General features: G+C 38.6%; 1 protein-coding gene and 1 long non-coding RNA gene across 14 annotated transcripts; one reads left to right on the top strand and one right to left on the bottom strand.

Annotated features, from left to right (window-relative positions):
- The first annotated feature begins 7,937 nt into the window (after positions 1-7,937).
- On the top strand, positions 7,938-15,556 carry LOC108273033 (uncharacterized). Of its 13 annotated transcripts, none has more exons than XR_001814212.3 (10): positions 7,941-8,091; positions 8,855-9,105; positions 11,431-11,527; positions 11,717-11,866; positions 12,149-12,871; positions 13,109-13,441; positions 13,708-13,870; positions 13,963-14,092; positions 14,297-14,464; positions 15,088-15,556. It is a non-coding gene; the product is annotated as an uncharacterized LOC108273033 (long non-coding RNA). The 13 variants fall into 13 exon arrangements; XR_001814217.3 differs by having other exon boundaries at positions 12,149-12,620; positions 12,778-12,871; positions 14,297-15,556; XR_001814211.3 differs by having other exon boundaries at positions 7,940-8,103; positions 14,297-15,556.
- A 5,558-nt stretch (positions 15,557-21,114) lies between these two features.
- Positions 21,115-25,817, bottom strand: LOC108273023 (zinc finger protein 501). Its single transcript, XM_053683964.1, has 3 exons — positions 25,688-25,817; positions 25,503-25,597; positions 21,115-22,312 (listed from the first exon to the last, which is right to left on the bottom strand). Exons 2-3 carry the CDS (start codon positions 25,569-25,571, stop codon positions 21,389-21,391), a joined length of 993 nt encoding a protein of 330 aa, XP_053539939.1. The 5' UTR covers positions 25,572-25,597; positions 25,688-25,817; the 3' UTR covers positions 21,115-21,388.
- Between the last annotated feature and the right edge of the window lie 1,770 nt (positions 25,818-27,587).

Raw genomic sequence — 27,587 nt, forward strand, 5'->3', positions numbered from 1 at the left:
GATATAGGATTTAAGTGTCTCCCATAACAATGAATAAGAGGTGGAGTCATTCTGATTGAAGAAAAGAAAGTCATCAATAGAAGTAGAAATGAACTCACAGAATTCACTATCTGCTAAAAGAGGAGAATTAAATCTCCAAGGCGGTGGGCTACGTTTATAAATAGAAAGATGAATATCTAATTGTAGAGGCGCATGGTCAGAAATTACAATACCCAAATAGTCAGAAGAAACTACACAAGAATCAAGAGTGCTGTCTATAAAAAATAATCAATCCTCGAATAGGAATGATGCACCTGGGAGAAGAAAGAAAACTTTTTAAGAAAGGGGTTACGGGATCTCCAGGGATCAACGAGACCATTATGACAAATAAAATCTGAAAATGTTTTAGACATAGCAGATTGATTCAGAGAACGGGGATTAGACCGATCTAAGTTTGGGTCAATTACACAGTTTAAATCTCCACCGAAAATCAACAGGTGAGTATTTAAGAAACGGAGATTGCTGAACAATCTATTTGCAAATTCCACATCATCAAAGTTTGGAGCGTATACATTTACCAACAACACCTGTCTTTGCATCAGAGTACCAGCAACTATAATATATCTACCATTCGCATCAGCGATAACGTTAGTGGATGAAAACTGTAACCTTTTGTCAATAAAAATAACGACCCCTCTTGCTTTTGAATTAAAGTTCGAGCGGTAGACTTGACTCACCCAAGGGCAGTGTAACCTTTGATGATCTTTAATACGTAGGTGTGTCTCCTGTAAAAATACTATATTGGAGTTTAAATGTTTCAAATGTGTAAAAACCTTAGATCTCTTGACAGGATTACCCATACCTCTGATGTTCCAACAATAAATCTTAAAGGCATGCCTGTCCCAGCTATGCTGGGATCCATATTACTACTAACCATTTAAGTAAAGTAAACCATAGGAATATAAATAGTCAATTAGAGACGAAGTGGGACCTCCCCCCCAAACACACACCCAAAGTCTCCATAAAACAAGGGAGACAGCAGTGTTTCCCACCAAGAGTTGTCCACAATGTGAAAACAACTCAAAGAGTAAGCTGAATTAACAAACAAAATTACCTAAATAAAAAAAAAAATTCCAGTAAGAGAAAAGTCCCCTACTGACTTCAAATCTGATAAATAGTCTGCACACATTAACAAATATAATGTCCTTACCTTTTAAAGACTTGTAACAAATAATATAACAGTGTAGTACGTAAAGTTGAGGAAATAGCACTAATAAAATGAAATAAACAGAGACTCTAACCTGGTCAGAGCAACAAAACAGAGAAGCACATTAATACAGAAGTAGATTTAAGAGGAGTAAGTCTAGACGAAGAAATCTACGAAGAAGTCTACACAAAATCTAGATGAAGTAATGCATCGACAATATCTTCAATAAGAATCCGAATTCTGTAGAGCTGGAAGGCCGAGTGCAAAAAAAGAATAAAAAAAAAGTAAAGAAATACTCCACTATATAGGTGATACAATTCACCCCGATATCAAGAGTTTAACATAGTCTCCTGCTTCCTTCGCTGAAATAAAGTCCTTCTGAGCACCGTTATATGTAATGCGAAGCCGAGCTGGGTGAAGAATTCCATAGCGAGCGCCCTCAATACCACGAAGTTGACGCAGAACCTTGTTAAACGCGGCCCGGGCCCAGGCTATCTTGGCTGTGTAGTCAGGGTAAACGGAGATGGTCAGACCCTTCACTTTAATCCGCTGGATCTCTCTCGCACGGCGTAAAATGTCAACACAGTCACTGTGATAATGGAATCTGCGCACAATAGCTCATGGTCGTTCACCAGGCTTGGGCTTCGGCTGAAGGGTCCGGAGGGACCGGTCCAGAACTGTCTCCTTCTCCAGACCAAACGCCTCCTTTAAAAAGGCCGCTACAGCAGCAGTTGTACGGGTGTCAGGACCCTCTGGAATAACGTTATTGCGCCATGGCCTCGACTACAAATCCTCACATTTATTCTCTAATTGAGTCACGGGCGCAGTGAGAGACTCGATAGTAGTCTTCATATGAACTATGTCATCGGTGCAATCGGAGAGCGCATGCTGCATTTCCCCAACAGTACCTTTCAGTGTTGATATGGTGGCCTCAGTAGCAACTTTATCACTAGCCAGCTGTGTTTTCATGCTCTGCAGATCAAGCTGGACAGTAGACAGTGCACCCCCGAGAGTCTCCTGGAGCTCCTTTTTAAAAATATCGGCAATCTCCTTCCTCAGTGAAGCCAGCAACTCAAGCTTGAGTGCGACGAAGTCAGGGTCACTGCTCGGTGATGCGGACGCAGATTCAGAGGGAGAAGGGGGCTCGCTCGCGGGTTTTCGTATTCTTTCCAGACATTTTAACGAGCCACAAAGTTAAAAGTGCAAACAAGGAAAAGAAGTAGAATAAGTCAAAATATATTATATGACCAAAAAGCGCTAATTATTACAATTTTAATCGAAATCAGCAGGAGACTCCAAGTTCGCGTTCTACTCCATCGAACTCCGAATTCGAACCAGGAGAAAAGCTATATGACTGCTCACAATGTGGAAAGAGTTTTGCCCGTCAGAGTACTCTCCAACAGCATCAGCGCATTCACACAGGAGAGAGGCCCTATCACTGCTCGCAGTGTGAGAAAAGTTTTACTTTCCAAAGTGCTCTCCGACAACATGAGCGCATTCACACAGGACAGAGGCTGTATCACTGTAAACAGTGTGGGAAGAGTTTTACTGGCCAGAGTTCTCTCCAACGACAGGAGCATATTCACACAGGAGAGAAGCAGTATTACTGCTTGCAGTGTGGAAAAGGTTTTCATGACCAGAGTGCCCTCTACAATCACCAGCAGTGTCGTATAGGACAGAAGCCGTACCTCTGTGGACAATGTGCATGGAGCTATACTCATTCAAGGTCATTAATGACTCACAAGTGCTCTAACATCAAGCCATCAGCTCTTGACATGTGAATTTGTCAATTTAAGATACATGGTTTTCACTTTCATTTTTTTACAGGAGGGTAAAGTGACATTCTGACATAAAACTATGATATCATAATATTTATCATGGACTTTAATGTTCTGTTGCATGGGACTTTCTCTCTGGGTTTTAGCAGAATTCATGATTTTGTTTTCCTGTTTTCCCCCCAAACACTATGCTACCAAGCATTGAATACACATATTTAACCAGTGGGAACCACTTTAATCAACCAATCCAGACCTCTGAGTGAGACACATGACTCTGACATCTCCCTCTAAAAAAAGCAAACACAACCAAAACACAGCGGCATTGTAATATATATATATATATATATAGCAACACTTTTCATTTGAATAGAATTTGTTTTCTAAAATGTTGTGTTGTGCACACTATCGAACTGGACACATTTTCCAGCCAACAGAAGATGGTTGTGTTTACAGGCAGTTTGAAGAGAATTCTGGTCCAAGTTGCTCCATCTTTGCAGGGTCCATTTACTTACAACTAACTACATTATATGGCCAAAAGTATGGGGATGCCTGACAACCACGTCCAAATATGTCTTTTGAACATCCTCTGATGGAACGGCATCCAACCCATGGTCCCTTGAGCCCAGTGTTCCTGATATAGTTTTCAGATTTATTGCAACCCTGACCAGGAGAACAGTTACACAGTAAGATCAATTAATGTATTTTTGTTGTATATACATGTTCCTTTAAGAAGTAAGATGATGTTTGTATGACCTGCAAGTCTTAGAATTTTATGCAGGATCACTATCACAATCGTGGTGTTGTATGCAAATTAGATATGAAATAAAAACATGAGGAGACCAAGTGCGAGTAGCATGTAATTTTATTGAGAATTCACTGGACTAGTGGAACATTAGTCTGTGGGCCAAGATGAGTGGTAGGGTGAAAACGGCTGGTAAAACGGCTGATGTGTACAGAGGTGAATACTCAGGGCTGGCAGGCGAAAAAGAAGGAGAAAGGTCAGAGCCCGGGTCAGAGAAGGCCATATCATCATCAGTCTGATAGTTGGAGGAAGGGACAGGCAGAGGGTCAGTCTGAGTAGAAGCATTCACACACACATTAGCTGGGTAAATACTGTATCTGAGCAGTGGGGGGAACCCTGCATTCTCAAAGGGGGTGCGAAGAACTTTGAGCAGCATAATGATGTTGGCAGTAAGATGCGCAAGCTGATAGCGAGTGTTCAGATCCAAATGAAAGCTCTGGCCCCTTCAGTAAAGGAGATAAGAAGAACTGACGTTTACCTAAAACACACAGGAAAAACAAAGATAAGCACTGCGCAGGGGAATAACAACACATGTACTTGATCAGTGAGGCAGGCCATAGAGCTTAAGTGGATTACATCTGCACGCAGGCACATACATGGGCGCGAGCAGGCAGAAGTTCAACTAAGAGTTTAGAACAAAACACACACACACACAGAGGCCTGATGAGTATGCAGAAAAACAGATAAAAACTATTATAGGTAATGTACATACAGGTACTAAAAGTGAATTGTAGGAAAAGCATAAAACTTACCCATAATGTAGGGATGGTGTAGGCAAAGGTGCGGAGATCCTCTCTCAATGAAAGTACAGTCAGAACTGACACAGTACGTGGGTCAGTTTTAAAAAAAAAAAGGGAGACCACCTGGGTTGAACTTAAAGGGATTGGAACTGAGCTACGCCCGCAAGATAAGGGACTCTGAGGTACGCGAATTCCATGAGATAAGAGTTACTCAAAAACATCGATTAGCGTACGTAAGAGTGTTCTGACACCAGCTAACTCAAAACATATTGGTATTTGCCTGAACCTAAGGAAAACGGTATAAATAGGAAAGCTTCAGCTCTGGGTATTTTAGATCACCCTTGGGACGTCTCAACTGTGTGGATCTCATGTGAATTGGAACAATAAACTTGGACTTTTCCTTTTTCTCACTCACTGGCTCGGTGTCTTGCTTTCTACCATCAACTGTTTAGTATATGTTAGTATCTGTTTCTGTGTTGTGTTAATTGTCTTCAGTTAGTGGGTAAATTTTAATGCAACAATGGATATACAGTGAATGGAGCATTGAGAGAGTACAATACCAGGGGCTTGGGTTTGATGATCCCTTCACTTTGGTAAATCACATGTTTAATGCACCAAGTTTATACTTTCCTTATTAATAACAAAAAATTCTCCATAAACAGGTTTTCTCAACAGGTTTAAAAACATGAAATATTACATGTATAAATCTTCAGATGTTTTGCTTTGACACTCACAGGTAAGCTCATGCATATTAATCATCCTTCATGTTTCTCCAACTTGAATAAAGTTTACCTGTGGGATATTTTATGAGTTTATAAGTCAACTTACATTACTACCAGTTTATTCATCAATAGATCTGTAATGATGCTATTAGGTGGTGGGCAAAAGTCCACCAAAGGTGCTCTAGTATTACAGGTTAAATATTTCAGATATCTCGGAATAAATCTGACACCTCCTCACAGCATTGTCATATTCTTAGGTGTAATTCAGACCAAAGGATTCTAACAGTATTATGGAGTATATGGAGATAGAGATAAACCACTGCAAAACACGGATTCTGTGTAAAAATAATAATACGTACAAATGATCTGAATATAACTGTACTATCATCAAGCTAACAGGTGGTGCGTGAGGTACATTTCACCTACACAGAGAAATAAGGGCATTGTTTATATAGCCAAAGGTATATTTGCCATGAAAGTACCCTATAAGGTACAGTAAATGGTCCTTAAGGTGATAACTGTGGACCTGTATTTAATTTTAAAGGTACAAAATCATTTCTGATAGCAGTGGGTATTAATTTTTTTTTTTTTAGCTTAAATCTTTGCATATATAAATGCATACATTGTGGCTTACAATCATCAAAGACAAACATATGAAAAATATATATAATATAATTATTATATAATTATTTAACAAGCTTAAGGTACAGATAAATGATATTAATATCATTTATCTGTATAAATAATAAATAGCAATAGCAAATAGCAAATAGCAAGAAGCTGTCACTCTCATGTCATTAGTTTGAAAGACCAGCAGGTGTCCGTGTTCCCGGACATGAAACGATCAACATCTGACAGAGAAAAAGTGAAACAGTTAGTCCACGGATGAATTAATTAAGAAAATAATTGAAGCTGGAATACAGATTAACGAAGAAGAGGCAAAGAAATTCAGGTGGCTTGTTGCTAGTTAGGTTACACACATTTGCTATTTCAGAGTGATTTTGTCCATTTAATTAAGTAAATGTTATTGTAGCAGAGTGAAATGCTTCCATTTTATTTTATTTTAAATATTTAGTCATTCTTTGCATTCCTCCACTGGAGATATTTACAGTATTTTATGCACTGGTGCTCATTTCTGGAGCCCTTTGTTATAGGAGATTTAGATCTCAGATAAATAATTACTTATGCTCATTGCCCAAGGATTCTGAAGGCTTCCAACCACGGTTTTTACATGGATTAGGCCCCTTAAATTCACATGTTTTGAACAGGGACCCAGAATGGTGGGAGTGTACCCTGATTCCTAAATTTAATGATGGCCAATGGCATTTTCAAATTCTAGCCGAATTCGAACTAGGTGTCCAGATGTGGTGTGATGATTACCTTCCGTTTGTAGTACCCTACCCAGCTTCTGTGGGGTTAATAGATAATGTTATTTGGAATTGTAGAACTAAGTCTCTAGAGGGGGTGTTATAGGAGATTTAGATCTCAGATATATGTAGCCTCCGTCCTACCGTTATTTTCAGCTTATTGTAAAATACAATCTGATGTATTATGTTATGTGATGTTATGTGAAAATGATTAAAACTGTATTATAATTGAACTATGTCAAGAACCCCAACCTTGACAGTCTGGGGAAACAGAACCACGTGAGGAGAAGAAGAAGGAGGAGAAGGGGGGGGCAAGACAACAACATGGAGAAAGACGGACTGGAAAGTCTTCTGGATCGCGGGCCGCTGAGAAAGCTGTTCTGGACATTAGGCCCATCCAGCAAGACCTGAGAGGTTTACAGCTCGACATGCTGGATATAAAAAGAACTGAAAAGCTGATATGGAAAAATGATTGTGTAGTGAAAGAGTGTGATAGAATACTGAGTACCTTAAATCAAATGACAGCTGAAGCTGAAATGTTGAAATGTTAAAAGAACATGCTAAATAGTGGTTAGCATGTTCGCCTCACACGTCCGGGGTTCGAGTCCCGCCGGGGCCATGTTTATGCGGTTTGCATGTTCTTTCTGTGCTGCGGGGGGTTTCCTCTGGGTATTCTGGTTTCCTCCCCCAGTCCAAAGACATGCATGGTAGACTGATTGGTGTGTCTGTAGTGTATGAACAGGTGTGTTTTTTTTTTTCAGCCAGCGCTAAAAGGTGAGTACTCAAAAACCACAATCCCCCAACCTCTGTTTATCTGTTAAAGACCCAGATAAGGGCATGCCTCCTTTTTCTACATGCAGCTTCAGAGTTTTCGCTCGTAACCGAATCCGAACACCGTGGAGAAGGCGTTGGGGTTTTGAGCGAAAACTTAGATTCTAGCGCTTGAAACCACAAGCGAGAGGTGTATATAAGCTTCGACCAGACGAGTGTTCAGGGCTGCGCCTCGGGTGAAGGTTATTCATTTTAGTTTCTTGTGAAGGAAGAAAAACTATCTGATCCGGTGCGATCAAAAAAGGGGATATTTTTATGTCTCTTCTTAAAAGAAAACTATTTTCAGACTCTGCGAAGTCTCTGGTTTTAATTTATTTTACTTTCATTATATATTCTGAGTTAAGATAATTGTAATCCTTATTGTTCTTTAATAAACCGAAGTCCATTTAAAGGGACGATTCATATATCTTACTCCGTGAGTAAAATTCCTTTGCTACACACACCTTCAGCGAAAGGGAAAGGATTTCATTGGTTCTCTAGCCCAGCAGCACGAGACTCCGCCTCTGAGAAGGTAAGAGGAAGTGTTGTCACATGCTCTATCAGTTGTATGACAGAGTAGCAAGTAGAGGATTAATATTTGGGATGAAATTCAACACCTTGCAGATTTAGGCAGTGCAACCTGTGCATTTTTTTCCCACGCATTTCTGCTGTAGTATGTCCTAGTGGTAAGTCCGCTGGTAGGTGGCACTGTTGATGTAACTTATTTAGGATGTTCAAAACTTCATTTAGTCTGTTGCACCATTCATGTTTCTTTAAAAGTTGGCCATGTGTGACGTAACAGCTTTGTGTTTTATAATCTCATTCTCTGATGATAACATTAAATGAATGTCTATCCCGGGTTTGTTTTCAATGTTGCCGTAGTTGCTCGCTATCAATTCTGTAACACAAATTTTAAACGACATTTTTGTTTTTTATGTATCGCAAATTTGTCTAGCTAACTAGTTCGGTGTTTTAGCTTCACTCTGGGATTTCAGAATCCCACGCTAAACTCTGCCATTTTCAGTCCATTCTCCTCTACTCGTCCATACATTTGTCTAATAGTGTGTGCATGTGTGTGTTTTACAGTTATTGCTCTATGACTGTGTTGTAATTTTGCATGTGCTGAATCTCAGAAAATGACGGGGATAGAGAAACGGTGGACTGTTTATAATTATTTTCTCATAACATTCGTTCCCAAAATGTGGATAAGCTTGTCCCCCCCCCAAAAAAAAATCCTCCAAGAATGCTGTTACACATTTTGTCCTGAAGATGGCTCTGTAAATGCCGTCGGAGATAGCTATTGTATTATTGAAATTTCTAACTACTCTCTTTGTGAGTTAATAAACTGTAACAGTGTCAGTAAACTAACGGGTCATTTTAAATGTTGCAGTGAAATTGACATTTTGTCATCACTAAATAATTTTTATGTTTTTATCCTTCTCACTGTAGGTCTGTGATACTATACTGGGACACACAATGGAACGGTTCTCCTTCACAAACCACTTTTGTTAGTTCCCCCATGCTGCAAGGGAACAGGTTTGAACAGTAATGGATGGTGTATCCTGAAGATGCACTGAGCAACACTTTGAATGCTTGTCCAGTGTTCAATAGAAGTAAGCTGAATCTTGAAGTCTTTTCAGAGACGTCACTCTCCTAAAGATCCTCATCACCACACCCATGACCACAGCAGGAGCTGAGAGGTGCTGCTCTACCTTGAAAGGAATGCAGATTTTTCTGAAAAACAGCATGAGCCAGGAGAGATTGAATTAGGGCTGCAACTAACGATAATTTTCATAATTGATTAGTTGGCCGATTATTTTTTCGATTAATTTTATGGGGCGGGGCAAGCTTTCAATACCATTTTTTTTGTTTATTTAAAATAAATTCCACAAAATGAGTGTTAGAAATATAAACGTCAGATTAAAACTTTACACAACTGTTTGTCCAAAACAGAAAAGAACCCTATACACACACCAGAATAAATATTATTAATGTATGTGTGTGTGTGTGTGTATATATATATATATATATATATATATATATATATATATATATATATATATATATATATATATATATATATATATATAAAATTTATTTTATAGTATTTATGCATTATTTTTATGGATGCACAAAAAAGCACCCAATTAAACTATAGTCCTATATTAGTAATAAAAACTCCCTTTCACTGCACCTTGAGGTTTCTGTTACTCGCTGCCTTTAGGAATATTGTTTTACTTATGTTTATTTTTGATCATAATGTTTTAATTAGACATTACAGATCTTACTCGTGCTCGCACTCTATCAGCGCGTCTACACCGCGCGTGATCAGCAACGCGGCCTCGTTACTAACACATCACTTCCGTTATAATAAACAAAAGAATTTACACTGCAAGCGTGCAAATACAACATATAATGACAATTATCTGAAACCTTTTAAGCAGCTTGCACCAGTTTCCCCTTCCCCTTACACACAGTGGAGTATTTTCGAACATACGTTTGTCCTCGTGCATCAGTTTGATTTCCACGGTGTTTAAAATGCTCCCCTTAGAGGACTTGGAGACTTAACCCTAGTGGAATGCATAGCAGGTGGAAGGAAGGATATTTTGTGAAAGAAGACTTTTCGCATTGTGTCAGTAAGTAACAGTTTATTAGATGACCCAATGTGTGCTATTGTTATATACAGATGAAAATAGGTATTTATACATTGGTATGATGTTTATAGACACTGCAAGGAAGAGCAACAGTAAAGCTAGAACCGACAAACTAATAGTTACCTAATGTTAACGTTAGCTAACATTATCATTAGCTCCTAATTAAGTGTTTCTTCTACTTTCATATGGTTTCTGATTACTGGTCTATAAGTGAACTAAATGAAAATCTCCTTGAGTTTGACGTTGCATCAGTTATGTTAATAGTCTTTTGAATAAGAGAACAGCTAAAATTAGCGAGCTAATTAGCTAAAGTTAGACAAGATCCTGCCCCCACACAGCAAAATCCCCAGTGTTGATTTAACAGACATAGTGTTAAATTTATACCCTACAGTGTTTATATAAGTCCACTGGACACAAATGAACACTCTGGGTGTTAATTCAACACTAGGGATTTTACTGTGCATGTGTTAGCTGCACGGAAGAAAGATCCTGATATGAGGACTGGGCATATCAAACTTAAATTCAGATTATCAGACATGTGTGGGTAGTTAATTTGAAGTTAGGAGGGTAAATTTGAAGGACTCATTCACAAAGAGGTTTTTTCATGCATACTAAAGGCACTTTCACATGGGAAGCCACACTGCTAGTATCCATTCATCCATCTTCAACCGCTTACTCCTTTTCAGGGTCGCGGGGGACTGGACAGGGTGCCAGTCCATCGCAGGGCACACAATCACACACCCATTCATACACTACGGACACTTTAGACACGCCAATCAGCCTACCATGCATGTCTTTGGACTGGGGGAGGAAACTGGAGTACCCGGAGGAAACCCCCGCAGCACGGGGAGAACATGCAAACTCCGCACACACACAGAGCCGTGGGAACCCAACCCCGACCCTGGCGGTGTGAGGCGAACGTGCTAACCATTAAGCCACCGTGCACCCCTACACCGCTAGTATTCAGTTCATTTTCAATGGGAAGCGGGCAGGTCGGTGGCGATAACGTTACGGCAGTCCCGAGAGAGTTGGCGCTAGTGCACAAGGAGCATGTCCGCCCGCCTCCGAAATGAACAATGTTAATCTATACAGGTGCAGGAATTATAGCGAAACCCAGACAAATGAATGCGATAGTCCTCAAATGATCAATTTTATTTCTCACTTTTCATAAGCAAGCAATAATCTACCTGACAGACAGAAAATGTGCGAAATTTGCTGCCATGTTTATTGCATGTTTTGACATGAATTCACATTACGCAATGCACTTTTGTGTAACAATGTTTTGTTTTAGAGAGGCATTATAACTGGCTCCTATTTGGACTGTGTTACCCTGGCTTGATTAACAAATAGTTATTCTATATCCATTTACAGGAAGTGCTGTTGAAAGTGGAGATAGGAGGAGTGCAGAAATATATTAAAGTTCCACAGACTGATGAATTCTTTCAATTTGAGAAGTTCCTTCAAGAAGGTTTGTAGTTTATTTATGGGAATATTTTTGCATTTAATACTGTTATCACCGTAGTTGAACATGCAATATTACAGATTCTCTAAATAGAGTTTTCAAGTGCTATAGTGTTAGCATATAAATGACAAAAATCGCCTCCATGCCTATTTAATATTGTATTATCACAGTGTACTGCACTTTTTATTCTCCTAGTAACAGATAAGTTTAGTCTGCAGCCAGACAGTTTCAGTGAGGGCCAGCTCTCAGTCACTGATGTGTCAGGAACAGAGGTGGAAGGAGATGTCTTTGATGAACTTGTCAAGTCAGGTGTCTTGACCTTCAAGGTCCCTTTACCAGTAATGGGTAAGGATGTCAGGGCATGGGAAAAGGCAGGGGTTTGATGAGTTATCACAGGCAGTGCAAACTAAGAGGCATATAGTGTGTTATCTAAAATATCTTTTTGAGGGACCTCAAACTATTATCATTTGTATTACTATTGACCATTATGTTAAGTACATCTTATTTGTATATGGAAAGTACTTAATGAAGATAATATACTTTATATTTTTTTATGTAACCATTCAAGTATTTGTTGAAATGATTTTGTTACTGATAAATACATGTACATTTAAATTGATTTTGTAGATCTGGATGTTCAGCTGGTCTCAGATCAAGCATCTTCCTCTGTACTGACTCCACTATCCCCAGCTTCATCCCATTCATCAGATTCCACAATTGTCCTTGAGTCCACAAGAAAGAGGAGGAATCCAACAGGGTTAATGGACCGGAATGAAGCAAGACAGTTAAGCTTTGAATAAATGCATTTAAACTCCTCAATTACATAATTGTTTATTATTGATACTTATCTGTAGAAGTGTTTTGTAAATGTATTCTCGGCATAAAGGAAAGGCATTAAAAATCCTCTTAAATTTACATACAATTACATACATCTTACATACCAATGTAAGATGTTTTGGCAGAAAGTTGATTGTGCTCTGAGGGCCAATCCAAAGGGTGAGGAAATCTTCAAGGAGTATGAAAAGACCAAAACACTAACAGATACCACACATAAAAAGATGGTGAACGTCCTGGTTGCAGACATGTTAGAGCTACATGGGTAAGAAATGGAGGTCACTTCCCTCCCTTTGTCATCACAACGTATTCATGTGGCGCAGCTAAAGAATGATATTCTGTGTTGGTGGAAAAGGGGCATTTATTCTTTAACTTCTTGCAAAACATACATGCTTGCAAAGTAAACTGATTTATTTTGAAAGGAGGGTTCCATCGTCAAGTGTGAGGACCAGTTAAGCACTGGGAATTGTGACACTTTTTCCATACGTCCAAGATCCTTTCTCCAAACGTGGATATGTAAGTTCTTGTATTCTGTCTGAAAACCCAAATCAGTGTGTTTTTATATTTTCTTCCCTTTTATAGTTTTAAAGTTAAAATGATCTTGTTTTAGATGAGTGTTTATAGGTTGCTCAGCTTTCTATTTTCCACTTGTTTTTGTAATGTTATATAGTCATTGTGTGAACTTATTGTGTTGAGTAATTCATTCTTGAAGCCAAGCACGAGATGCCTCTGTTTGGGTCTTTTCTTAAACAGGAACACTACTATGATCCTGAGGGTAATACTCTCTTCATTGAATGGAGGATCAAGACAGTTCAACGTAACACCTGTGCTGGCTCCCGGTGTCATTCCAAGACTGTTCTTCAGGATGGTCCAAAAACCAGATGAGAATCTCTGTTAACTTGTCAACAGCTGTTTGGTGAGGAGTGCAGGGAGGCGATATCTACAATACGATATTCCACTGATGAATCTGTGGTCAAAGAGAAGATGAGAGCGCCTTTCCAGTATCGACAAAAGATGGTTGGTGAGGATGCATCATCTTCAGTCCTGGATTTGTTCCCTCGTTTCCTTGATGTACCTGGATTGGTGGTAAAATCTTTAACTTTGGAAGTAGTTTTGAAAAGGAAATTACCTTCTCTGTAGTTATTAAATGAGTTCACTTGTACAGTAGAGAAATGAGTTGTTCAATGATCACCATAACACCAACAGGCCGGTCCAAACTGAGAAATTCAACCTTCTAATCTTTTATATCCCAAATGTATGCATGAATAACACAGCAGATCTTAATTTTTAGTATTTTACCTTTCATCCATTTATGTCCGTTATGTATAAACCTGTATAAACCTTGTTCATAGATCAACCAGGATTTCTCCATGATGGTTGGTGACGAAGTGTCTCAGAAGATCCTGGAAAAGTGGTCAACATTCTTCAAGCCAAAAATCATTGCAAACTGCAAGACTCTTAAGAATATGGGGGAGCTGCTGTCAGGAACTGAACCTGAATCTGAAGACTACAATGGTCAATATAAACGGTTTTGTATTTTAAAAATATTCCAGTCTTTAAAAAAATAATTAAAGAGAGGTCATTTAATTATTTTGTGATGTCTTTAGGATGAGACAGCGATATGTCCTCAATCCTTTTGCTGCTGCATCTGCTCCCTCCAACCTCAAGAGGCCAGAAAAAAAAACATCCAAGATTAGTTCAGCTCAAGCAACCAGCCATCTTGTGAGATATCTTAAGGTATGCAAGAGTTAATATTTAAATATCAGATCTTAATTTTAGAAATTCTTGAGGTGTAGATTATTTTGGGATTCTGAGACCTGCATCTCCTTTTGCTTACTCCACCTGCAAACAAGATGTGAAGGTGCTAGTGATAATGTAAAAAAAAAACATGCAACGAGTTTTATTTTCATATTTATTTTGTGTCCCTTTGCTGACCTACAGGAAGGAGCCAGTGTGACTACCTTCACTGAGAGTGCTGACACAAGACAACCATTCCTCCTCTGCATCAGTGAGCGAAAGAAGGATATCCAAAAGTTCTACGTTATCGACCACCTGGTTTGAATGCCATACAGTCATGGTGTCTTCTGCGCAACACTCCACTGATATTTGGTGAGGCCATTGAAAGGAATAACAATCACTGGAACTTTCACCTGCTTTTGATACAGATTGTCAATATAGTGTTCTCTTACACCATAACTGATGTGATGTTACTTAAAACATCTGATCTGTGATCACCATGCTCTATTCAAAGAATTGTTTGCTGACAAGAGGTTGATTCCCAAGCACCACTTGATGATACACTAAACGAGATGCATAAAAAAATTGGCCCTCTTATGTGGTGCATGCGATTTGAAGCTAAGCACCATATTTTCAAAAGATGTGGCAACAATTTCAAGAATCTCATTAAATCATTAGTAGAGCAACATCGTCAATTGGCATTTAACTCTGAAAATTATTGTTTTAGAAGGTTTGAATTTGGTCCTACAACATTAAAAACCATCTGTAAATTGCATGGTGGGGAAGAACTGTCAGACATTATATTTAGAAGCCTGTCTAAAGAGTTTTTCAAGTACAGACATTATGGTAGTGAGTATCAGGTTGGTTTGTTCATATGCACTGGATGTACCTATGATCTCCCTGTGTTCAAAAAGATCTGTGAGATAATAATATATGAAGAGACTGCTTTCATAATTTCCTGTAATGTAAACCCCCCACCCCTTCAACCTCTGCAGCAATGCTGGCAGCACTCATATGTCTATTTCCCAAAGACAACCTCTGGATATGACACTGAGCACGAGCATCTGTGGGGCATCCTCAAACGGAAGGTGGAGGAGCACAAGGTCTCTAACATCAACCAGCTCCATGATGTCGTCATGGAGGAGAGGAACAGGACTCCAGTGGCAACCTGTGAAGCTCTGTTGATCTCCATGCCCAAGAGGGTTAAGGCAGTGCTGGAAAATAATGGTGGCCACACAAATTATTGACACTTTGGGCCCAATTTGGGCATTTTCACTTAGGGGTGTACTCACTTTTTTTGCCAGTGGTTTAGACATTAATGGCTGTGTGTTGGGTAATTTTGAAGGGACAGCAAATTTACACTGTTATACAAGCTGTACACTCACTACTTTACATTGTAGCAAAGTGTCATTTCTTCAGTGTTGTCATATGAAAACATGTAATTAAATATTTACAAAAATGTGAGGGGTGTACTCACTTTTGTGAGATACTGTGTGTGTGTTACATATACATATACATATATATATTGTATTTTTTGTTGGACTCTACCGGCCTTTACAATAGAATCAAAAGCTTTAGTTACCTCAGTTGTGGTCTTGTTTCATAACACACATACCCAGGCATATTTGTACAAAATATTTATACACATTATCAGTGTGTATAGATAGTATAACAGAAAATTTTGTAGATATTTTGTACAGACTGTACACATCCACTGCTAACCACATTTTTTTTTTAAATTTCAGTATCATTAACTCTCTTACGTATTTTTTTCACAATAGCTCTTTGCAAACTCTCAACACCATCATACAACCCAGGGTCTGACAGCGTATAATATATATTATTCAACAATCATTCAGTCATTTTGGAGTGTCAAGATGTAAGGGTCCATACCCTGGTCCAACAACGGAATCCAATGACGTGATAGAACGATTCCCACGTGCTTCTTTCTTTTCGAACAATGTGAATACATTTAGAATATTAAAATTTTTTATGACAATTCTGTTTGACTCTCTTAAATTTAATCTGACTCCATTTGTAAAAACCTCAATGTTGTATTTTGAAATTTTTTATCTTTTACATTTGATTAATTCTAGTTTATTCTATACTTTAAATTGTGCTCGTTCATTCGGATTCCATGTCGCTCATTGGCTGGCACCAGCCATGTACGCGGATCTCACGGTCACAAACTCTCCAGTCATTAGTCAGAGGTAATTGACTAATACTATTTAGATGACCGCCCCATGCTTGCCCTTTCCTAAATAGTACTCTATTTAGTCCCCTTAGATAGTAACATTTAGTTATAGTAACATTATTTCTAGTCAGAGGTCATGACCACTAAAATCTACAGCGATAGACCAATGATATCCAAGTAACATTAGCTGTATATAAATCATGCCATAGTTTCCTATGTACACTTCACTAGAGAAATATAATAATCAGAGGTTTAGACTTCACGCTATTTATACTTGGTCCATCAACTTGATGTTGTCCTAAATGGAAATTTCATATCGAGCCTGTACACACGAAGTACACTTAACACCAAAGTTTTAGCCTGGACTCTAATATCTCAGTTGGCATGCCCCAATGCTCCACCTAAACCTGGATTTTAGCCTGTACTAACCTGGTCGCAGATTTGCGGTAACAAGGACTTAATGTAATCTACTAGAGACAATAATTTCAGAATAAGTCAGAATATAATCAAGTTTAAGAATTTATTTAACCACGTATGAACACATCCAAATCCAATACTACTATTAATAATAAGAAGAAAGAATTACATTCAGCATTACTATTCCCTGAATCTTTGGCCAGCTCTCCCCTAAATATCTATGTGCTCTGTGGGTCTACCAAATGGTGGTGTTTGTGATTATAATTTGATATTTGTGGAAGCATGTACCTTATTTACATACAGGAGGTAAGTTGAGTGAGGGACCCTGGGTGGGTATGCCTTTAACGACATGTAATATTTTCATTTGAACTGCTGTTGAGGGAATGAGAGCATATTTTCCAGATGCCTTGAGACCTTTTGAATAATACAGCAAACATGTATAGTCAACATTTTATTCACATTAAAACATGTTATGTAATGCATATACAGTGCATCCGGAAAGTATTCACAGCGCTTCACTTTTTCCACATGTTGTTATGTTACACCCCTATTCCAAAATTCTACAAACAATACCCCATAACGACCACATGAAAGAAGTTTGTTTGAAAAAAAACAACAAAAAAGCACATGTACATAAGTATTCACAGCCTTTGCTCAAAACTTTATTGATGCACCTTTGGCACCAATTATAGCCTCAAGTCTTTTTGAGAATAATGCTACAAGCTTGGCACACCTATTTTTGGGCAGTTTGTCCCATTCTTCTTTGCAGGACCTCTCAAGCTCCATCAGGTTGGATGGGGAGTGTCAGTGCACAGCCATTTTCAGATCTCTCCAGAGATGTTCAATCGGGTTCAAGTCTGGGCTCTGCCTGGGCCACTCAAGGACATTCACAGAGTTGTCCTGTAGCCACTCCTTTGTTATCTTGGCTGTGTGCTTAGGGTCGTTGTCCTGTTGGAAGATGAACCTTCGCCCCAGTCTGAGGTCCAGAGCGCTCTGGAGCAGGTTTTCATCAAGGATGTCTCCATACATTGCTGCATTCATCTTTCCCTCGATCCTGACTAGTCTCCAAGTTTCTCCAAGAAAAACATCCCCACAGCATCATGCTGCCACCACCATGCTTCACTGTAGGGCTGGTATTGGCCAGGTGATGAGTAGTGCCTGGTTTCCTCCAAACATGACGCTTGTCATTGAGGCCAAAGAGTTCAATATTTGTCTTGGTCTGAGAGTCCTTCAGGTGCAATTTGGCGGTCATGTGCCTTTTACTGAGGAGTGGCTTCCGTCTGGCCACTCTACCATACAGGCCTGATTGGGAGAATGTTGCAGAGATGGTTCTTCTGCAAGGTTCTCCTCTCTCCAGCTCTGTCAGAGTGACCATCAGGTTTTTGGTCACCACCTTTCTCTCCCGATCGCTCAGTCTGGCCAGGCAGCCAGCTCTAGCAAGAGTCCTGGTGGTTCCAAACTTCTTCCATTTACGGACGATGGAGGCCACTGTGCTCATTGGGACCTTCAATGCTGCAGAAATGTTTTTGCAACCTTCCCCAGATCTGTGCCTCGATACATTCTGTCTCGGATGTCTACAGACAATTCCTTGGACTTCATGGCTTGGTTTGTGCTCTGACATGCATTGTTATCTGTGGGACCTTATATAGACAGGTGTGTGCCTTTCCAAATCATGTCCAATTAACTGAATTTACCACAGGTGGACTCCAATCAAGTTGTACAAACATCTCAAGGATGATCAGTGGAAACAGGATGCACCTGAGCACTTTGAGTGTCATGGCAAAGGCTGTGAATACTTATGTACATGTGCTTTTTTTTGTTTTTTATTTTTTAATAAATTTGCAAAGATTTCAAATAAACTTGTTTCATGTTTTCATTATGGGGTATTGTTTGTAGAATTTTGAGGATTTTTTTTGATGAATAAGGCTGTAACATAACAAAATGTAGGAAAAGTGAAGCTCTGTGAATACTTTCCAGATGCACTGTAGACCTTGGGTGTGTTTAAGGTGATCTCAATACAGAGAAAGAGAAGGGTGTGAGGAAAGGAAGAAGGAAACAATGTAGAGAGGATCTTCCAGTCTCCACTCAGCATGATGTGTTCTCTCAGGTGACGATGTTAATTCTGTGGGAGAGAGTTTGAGTGTTAATTCCCGTGCGAGTCCTTTTTCCTCAGAGAGCAGGTCTCTCTAATTTCAGACATCTTGTCACCAGCCTTACAAAGACAAGAATGGTCAAACTCAGCTATAGATTAAGAACTTTCACAGAACACTTATGACGTGAGCAAGGTTTACACTTGCATGCATAAAATTTTCAATATGGTATTCAAAGATTTTAGTGACCAACATTTTCCTTTCTGAGCAATTTTAAAACACACAAATCGGTTACACAGGTTAAGATGCATAATACAGGAGAAGGTTTGCATTCAAAGGGTTCAGCAAACATGAAAAATAAAACCTATTGCGAACAAAGTAACCTAGTTTTTAGTAAAATCTTGCACGTTGTTCATTAACATCTCTAACCAACGTGTATTTCAACCACGTGTGTTAGAATTGACTCTGTGATCAATCACGCAACCAGTGCAGTTGTATTTCAGATCTTGATCAATAATTCTATCCAACAGTTCTCCTGACACTACACGGATGATGGCTATGCACCTGTCAGTTTCCATCAGAGTCCATGATGCCATGTATCCTAACAAAATTTCCAGGTCCTCTGGCAGAAAAACAGCCCCAAAGCATTAAAGAGCCACCACCATATTTAAACATCGGCATGAGGTACATTTCCACATGGCTACCTCTATGTGTGCCAAAACCACCTTTTTTTCACAGCCTTCTTTGCTCATATCTACTAATGGTGCCAATATTAGTGGAGGGCACTGTACTTGTGTATGGGAACAGTCCTATAATTAACATATAGTTTGGCCTACACCTGACAAATAATTAAGATTGATTATTCTGAAGAGTATATTTTCTGTGTGTCTCTCCCTCTCTTTTTGCGGGGGGGTGTATGGGGAGATTTATGGCAAGAAACATGTGGGGTATAGAGACGCATGTATGTTTGTGTGTGTGTGGGGGGGGGGCTCCTATGATCTTTACCTTTAACATACCTGTCAAAATAAGGTTTGTTGACTTAGACCCACCATTATATACATATGACATTCTTCATAAGTTTTTATTTAGAGCAGTTTCTGAGTACGAGTTTCTAAGCTTTCTCTTGAGTATGCTGAATATTTTATTCCTTGCCTTGTGTTTTTTGGTACAGTGGGTCTTTGTGACCAAACATGTCAAGGTCAGAGATAACATTCCCATCTCTTTTCTGTCCTCTCTACATAAGCAAGGACTTTCCACTCTGTAGAATAGACTAGTGTAGACATGGATATTCCTCTTGGTGATCTAAAGACACTGAAAGTGCACAGTAAACAGATTATGTGAAGATCAATCAAGTAAAAAAAAAAAACATTAAAAACCTTTGGTCTGTATTAAACGTAAGAATGTGACAATGCTGTGAGGAAGTGTGTCAGATTTATTCTGAGATATCTGAAATGTCTAGTCTGTTCTACTAGAATCCTTATGGTGGACTTTTGCTCAGCATTCAATAAAATAGCATCATTACAGATCTATTAATGAATAAACTGATAGTAATGTAATTTGACTAAGCTCAAAATATTCCACAGGTAAACGTTATTAAAGTTGGAAAAACATGAAGGATGATTAATATGATGAGCTTACCTGTGAGTGTCAAAGCAAAACATCTGAAGATGTGTAAATGTAAAATTTCAGATTTTCTAAAGAAATTACACAACTATGAGAAAACCTGTTTATGATTTGCATTATGGAGAATTTTTGTTGATTAATAAGTAAAGTATCAATTTGGTGCATTATTAAACATCAAACCCAGACCCCTGGTAATGTACTCTCTCAATGCTCCATTCACTGTATATCCACAATTGTGATCGTGATCCTGTGGTAAAAAATTCTAAGACTTGCAGGTTATGCAAACATCATCTTACCTCTTAAAGGAACATATATACAGCAAAAATCCATTCATTGATCTTACAGTGTAACCGTGTTCTCCTGGTCAGGGTTGCAGTAAATCTGAAAACTTTATCAGGAACACTGGGCTCAAAAGGACCATGGATTGGGCACCATTCCATCACAGGATGTTCAAAAGACATATGGGTGTGGTGGTCAGGCATCCCCATACTTCTTTTTTTTAGTTCACTGTAGTTAAATGGACACTGTAAAGACAGAGCAACTTGGACCAGAATTCTCTCTTCAAATTGCCTGTAAACACAACCATCTTCTGTTGGCTTGGAAATGTGTCCAGTTCAATAGTATGCACAACATGACATTTGAAAAAACTAATTATAGCTTGTATTTAAAAATCAATTAAAATGAAAATGGTCCCTATATTAATAATACAATGCCTCTGTTTTGATTTTATTTGCTTTTGTCAGAAAAAGTGTCATGTGTCTCACTCAGAGGCGCAGATTGATGGATTACAGTAAGGGGAAACCAGGAAAATGACAAAATCATGAATTCTGCTAAAAAGTGGACAGTAAGCAATACAGTCCCATGCAACAGAATACTACATCCTATGGCAAATAATAATAATTTTATGCCCAAATTTCCCTGTACCTACCTTAAAAAAAAAAAAAAAAAAAATTTAAATGACAAATTCACTTATCAAGAACTGATGACTAAGTTAGAACACTTGTGTCGCCTTAATGAACTTGCATGAATATAGCTCCGTCCACATTGTCCACAGAGGTATGACTTCAGTCCTGAATGACTCTGCTGGTGGCTGTCGAGGGCCTTCTGGTCACGAAAACTTTTCCCACACTGCGAGCAGCGATACGGCTTCTCTCCTGCGTGAATGCGTTCGTGTCGTTGGAGATGACTCAGACAAGCATAACTTTTCTCACACTGTCCACAGTGATACGGCTTTACACCTGTGTGAATGCTCTCGTGTCGTAGGAGAGTACTTCGACAAGTAAAACTTCTCTCACACTGTCCACAGTGATGCGGTCTTACACCGGTGTGAATGCGCTCGTGTTGTAGGAGATAACTCTGACGAGTAAAACTTCTCTCACACTGTCTACAGTGATACGGCCTTTCACCTGTATGAATATGCTGGTGTCGGTAGAGAGCACTCTGAAAAGAAAAACTCTTCTTACACTGTCCACAGTGATAGGGCCTCTCTCCAGTGTGAATGTGCTGGTGTTGTTTGAGATGACAGTGACGATTAAAACTATTTCCACACTGATAGCAGTGATACGGCCTTTCACCTGTGTGAATGTGCTGGTGTCGGTAGAGAGCACTCTGAAAAGAAAAACTCTTCTTACACTGTCCACAGTGATGGGGCCTCTCTCTAGTGTGAATATGCTGGTGTTGTTTGAGATGACTGCGAGGATTAAAACTATTTCCACACTGATAGCAGAAATATGGCCTTACACCTGTTTGGATGCGCTCGTGTCGTTGGAGATGACTCTGAGAAGTAAAACTCTTCCCACACTGTCCACAGTGATGCAGCTTGTCTCTTGTGTGAATGCACTCGTGATATTTCAGACTTCCAGTGAAACTCTTCCCACAATCTGAGCAGTGGTACATCTGGAAAACAAAATTATTCTTGATACTCAAATAATTTTAGATTTTGTCCCCATGTGGTTATGGAATATTTGCTGGAAATTTTACTAATACAAAAACCACTGATCATTTTTATGAGCAAAGATGATCAAGACAGTTGACTTACTGTAAGCCAAGACAGTTGACTTACACATCATTTCTCATAGTGTAGTCACGTCCAAAATTATTTGGACAATGACTTTTTTTTTTTTTGTAATTTTGCCTCTGTACACCACTGCAATGTATTTAAAATGAAGCAATCAATAAATGATTTGAGTGTAGAATTTCAGCATTAATTCAAGCAGTTTAACAAAAACATTGCTTTAACTCTAGGAATTAAAGACAATTGTTTTACACAGTCCCACAGACTCAATTGTACAAACAAACAAACCCAAGAATATTACTTGAACTGGAGGCCATTGCTCATGTGGATTGGGCTAAGATTCCTCAGGAACACTGCCAGTAGCTGGTGTCTGGCTATGCATCTCATTTGCAGTAGGTCATAACCACTTGTAGAAGGACTAAAACACTTGCACATATTTGCTGCACCCTTCAGTTCCAGAAGAATTGCAACCTCGGTACATTCATTGGAATCGCTACCATCAGTACCGCAGAAAAACAAGTACCGTCACATTTTAACAATGCTGGTACCGATGTATTGGTTCTCGTGACATCCCTAATACACATAATAAAAACTGTATATTCAGACATAATTAACCTAAAGTTTAAATTATGAACACACATTTTGTAGATCACTGGATGTGAGATATGATGGCTCTTAGTGTCCCCCTTTCATTAGTGCCCAAAATAATGAGAAAATCAAGAGTAGTAGCCTTTTTATCCTAGCTATGTGTCCATGGTTGCCAAGGATCCTTTTGGAGTCTCCAAAAAGTGACTTTGGTAAAACGCATGGACATACCCTTAGAAAAACAAGTAAAACATTAATTTTCTTTAGTATTGTTATCAAATTTGAGCTTGGACTAGGAAAGGCTTCATGCGGTGGTCCAATTGTGTTTTCCAGCTAATATCTGCAGGTGTCGGTATGCAAAAAATATCAAGTGGGAAAAAAAACCTTTGATTTCAGTGTGTTCAAACTTCTATTACTCAAAACTAGCAGCACTTACACTGATTATGACTTCAGTGGTACCCTTCAAAAGAGACCAAAACCATTTTACTTTAGGTATGCCTTGGATATGAATTTAGGCCAATTGTACAGGATGGTTAAGAGGTTAATTTGTCATGAAATAATGAGGAAACAGGCCACACCTGGCCATGAAGCTGCTTATCAGTCAATTATCCAATTACTTTTGAGCCTGTGAAAATGGAGGAACTGTGTAAGAAATGACCAATTCCTAAACCGTTAATGAAATATTTGTTAATCCCCTTGAATTAAATCTGAAAGTCTACACTTCAATCACATCTGGATTGCTTCATTTCAAATCCATTGTAGTGGTGTACAGAGGCAAAATTACAAAAATTGTCACTGTCCAAATACTTGTGGACCAAACTGTATAAGTTTATAAAATTCAGAGACTAGTCATAAAAAGATAACCTTGCTTTTGGCATCAAAATTTTGCTAAGATGAAACACCAAATGTGTTTAGATTAGCTCCAAGTGTTTTTGTCTGTGGAAATATAATAATCTGGAATAAGTGTTACACATTTCCTTCTCTAATGAACTTAGTTAGTCAGGTAACAGTTAGCAGACTTGTCTTTTGGTTTGCTAATCTGCTAATTGTTTCAAAATTTACAATAGAAAGATCAGTTCCTTTATTAATAATATCAGGAAAGTGAGCTGAAAATCTTGTAGCATATCTGCATAATATTCCTGCAGGATTCTTGTACCTTTATTTGGGTTTTTTTTGTAGTGTGGTAATGGTTACTGAAAGGATAAAGTGATGCAACCTTAGAGTAGAAAACCACTGAGCACACATTCCTCACTCCCCGTCACAGAACGCTGATCTAGTTTGAACCTGTTCTCTATCAGTTTCTCACTTGCTTCTCTGTATAAATAGGGTTAGCTACCTGGATGCTGTCACCAATCACAGGAGGGATGAATGATGCTAACCTAGACACTTACCTGAGGTAATAATTTACTTTAGCATACAGCTCACAGTAATGTTAGACATTCCCTTTACCTTTTTGAGAGTTAACAATAACGTAGCATTACAGCTATTCACCATGATGTAATACAGAGAGAATACATTTAGCAGGTGTTCTGGACAAGCTTTAGTAATTAGCATCAGGAGGATGGATTAGAGCAGTGTTTCCTCATGTATTCGGTGAATGTTAATGCTGGGTAACGGAACTTAGCTAGCTCAGTAATGTCGAGGCCAAAAGTTCTTCACAAGGTTAACATGACAGAGAGAGGATGGGGTTACAGTAGGTTGTAATGCTTTCCCCCATCTCTGTAAGGTAGCTTAAAATAATTAGGTTCTGAAAAAACTGGCAGTGAGGTGCTAAAGGCAGGAAAATAAATATTAACAAGTCAGATATATTCTCCAGGTGAGTCTACAGCACCATTTTGTTCATCAGGAGAGTGGAGGTCACATTTCCAAAATTACACAATTTGGAATTCTGTAACACAATTTCTCAGTTAAACCCAAAGAGAATTTTCCATATTTTGTAGCAAACATCTAAACACTCTTTGTTCTTTTACAGCTTTTAACATGGAAGCAAGTGGGACTCCTGTATTCCCAGATGGAGGGAGATTTGTAACATGATTCATCAACTCCCATTCTTACATCTGTCAAATGTTTAAATGATTTTAACCAAGTCACCTGAATTTCATGCAATTGTTCATTTATTTTGTGAGCATTTTAGCATACAAACAAATTGCATTTTAGGATAATTGTAGGTGGAAACAACACAGGAGTAGAAACAACACATCTGTGTTTTTTTTTTTTTAAATCTTTGTGTGATGCTGAACACACAGTGTGTGTTAAATGTACTAATACACTGGTTGTGCTGAAAGCAACACAAAATGTGTAGTCCTTAATTAGACACCAGGTGTGTTCACAATGAACACATCATGAAGTTATTTTAAACACGTGTTTTAACAGTGCAGCCACGGAGTGGAATATGTCATCTCACATTCTTAACAATGTTTTAAATCATAAATAAGTTCTCAGAGTTGAAAAGCTAAAAGTGAAATCAGACACATGACTAAACTTTACCTTTGAGCCAGTAGCAGCAGGAGTCTGTGGAGATTTTCCTAAAGATCGGCGTCTGGACTCTGATTTCATTATAAGAGGTGTAAAGAATCAGGACACTGGAAGAAAAATACAGAGATTCATGACTCCAGAATCTCCACTAACCTGTTAACCGAGCAGCTCAGGTGGTAAGTTTCAGATGAACTCACCTTTAGTGATGTTACGCAGAGTATCAGAGATCCAAAGAGCGTGTGGCGAAGGAAGCGCTCTTTCATATGAAGATGTGCGTCCAAGCGTGCGTTTGTGTTGTTGTTTTTCTTCTTCAGAAGTTTATTGGCGGTTGGTAAACCAGTTTTAGTGAATTACCGCCACCTACTGGACAGGAGTGTAGCGCACAGGAGTTTAAAAAATGTCTGAAGGGTCTGAAGTCACTTAGCCTGATAGGGTGTTCCACTCCCTGTGCCAACCCCACATCCCATTCATCAACAGAGAACACTTTTTTTTTTGTTTCCGACAGCTTCCGGATTAATTTACTTTCCCCGTCTGACCTTTCACACACAGATGCCTTTTGTCCCCTAATCGTAGCAAAGTGAACAATGTTTTTGTTTTTTTTAAACTACTTTCATTGTTCACTTTGTATTTTTGGGCAGACTCTACCTTCCTTTACAATAGAACCAAAAGCTTTAGTTACCTCAGTTCTGGTGTTGTTTCATAACACACATACCCAGGCATATTTGGATAAAATATCTATACACATTATCTATTATCAGTGTGTATAGAGATAGTACAACAGTGAATTTTGTGTTGTCATTGCTCTCTGGCAGGTAAATCAGCTTACCATTAATCATCAATGTTCTTTACAAGAACCTTGTTACTTTAACATTTTGTACATAATATTTTATACAGACTGCAGACATCCTCTGCTAACCAGTTTATTTTTTATTTCAGCATCATTAACTCACCTACTTTTTTCCACAATAGCTCTTTGCAAACTCTCACCACCACCATACAACCCAGGGTCTGACGGCGTATAATATATATTCTTTATCAATCGTTTAATCATTTTGGGTGTCAAGACAAGAATGATGAAACTCAGGTATAGATTAAGATCTTTATTTCAGAACACTTATGATGTGAGCAAGGTTTTATTTACATGAATAAAATTTTCAATCAGGCATTCAAAGATACACATTCGGTTACATAGGCTAAGATGCATAATACAGGACTAGTTTTGCATTCAAAGGGTTCAGCAAACATGAGAGATTAAACTTTTGTGAATGAAGTATCCCAGTTTTTTGTAAAATCTCACACTTTGTTCATAAACATCTCTAACCAATGTGTATTTCAACCACGTGTTGGAGTTGACTCTGTGATCAATCACGCAACCATGGCAGTTGTTTGTCAGATTTTTATCAATAATTCTGTCTAACAGTTCTCCCGACACTACACAGATGATGGCTAGCATGGTGATGGTTATGCACCTCTCAGTTTCATCATTTGTTGACCGATAGGTTAAATTTCTTTTTCCAAAGGTTTAACTGATGTTTTGCTGTCTTCAAAACCCGAACTGGTCACATCATTATCCATGGAAGCAACCGAGCTGTAGGTCTGAATTTATGAGCCTAATGTTTGCTGACCCTCAGAAGGCTTTTAACTCCATATGTAGGCAAACTCTTTTTTTATACATCATGTGGAAGGAGTCTATGGAGAAGGTAGGGTTTCTGTCTTGAAAGAGTAGTAACATGATGATCGCAGAAGATATAATCTAGTCTTACTTTTATTTCTGCTGTTTCTTCTCAATTTTTTAAATAATTCTAGTTGTTTGAAGTAGTTTTGTAGCTGTAACAGTCCTATCACTTAGATATTTTTTTAACATGTATAGGTTGTGGGGAAACTCCTAAGAACATTAACATTTGACCTACACCTGCAAAATAAGTAAGCTTGATGGGGAGTAGCTTCTCTCTATGAATGTATGTATGTAGGTATGTACAGTTCCCTCCACTAATATTGGCACCCTTGGTGCCAATATGGTGAGCAAAGAAGGCAGTGAAAAATTGTCTTTATTGTTTAACCTTTTAATATTTTGTTCAAAAAATTCACAAACATTCT

Source organism: Ictalurus punctatus, chromosome 12 (assembly GCF_001660625.3).
Source record: "Ictalurus punctatus breed USDA103 chromosome 12, Coco_2.0, whole genome shotgun sequence".
Taxonomy (NCBI): domain Eukaryota; kingdom Metazoa; phylum Chordata; class Actinopteri; order Siluriformes; family Ictaluridae; genus Ictalurus; species Ictalurus punctatus.

Excerpts from the sequence above, each read along its gene's own strand:
- LOC108273023 (XM_053683964.1), bottom strand. The coding sequence starts at position 25,571 with ATGAAATCAGAGTCCAGACGCCGATCTTTAGGAAAATCTCCACAGACT. Across the intron at positions 22,313-25,502 it reads CTGCTGCTACTGGCTCAAAG|ATGTACCACTGCTCAGATTG; the intron begins GTAAAGTTTAGT and ends TTTGTTTTCCAG.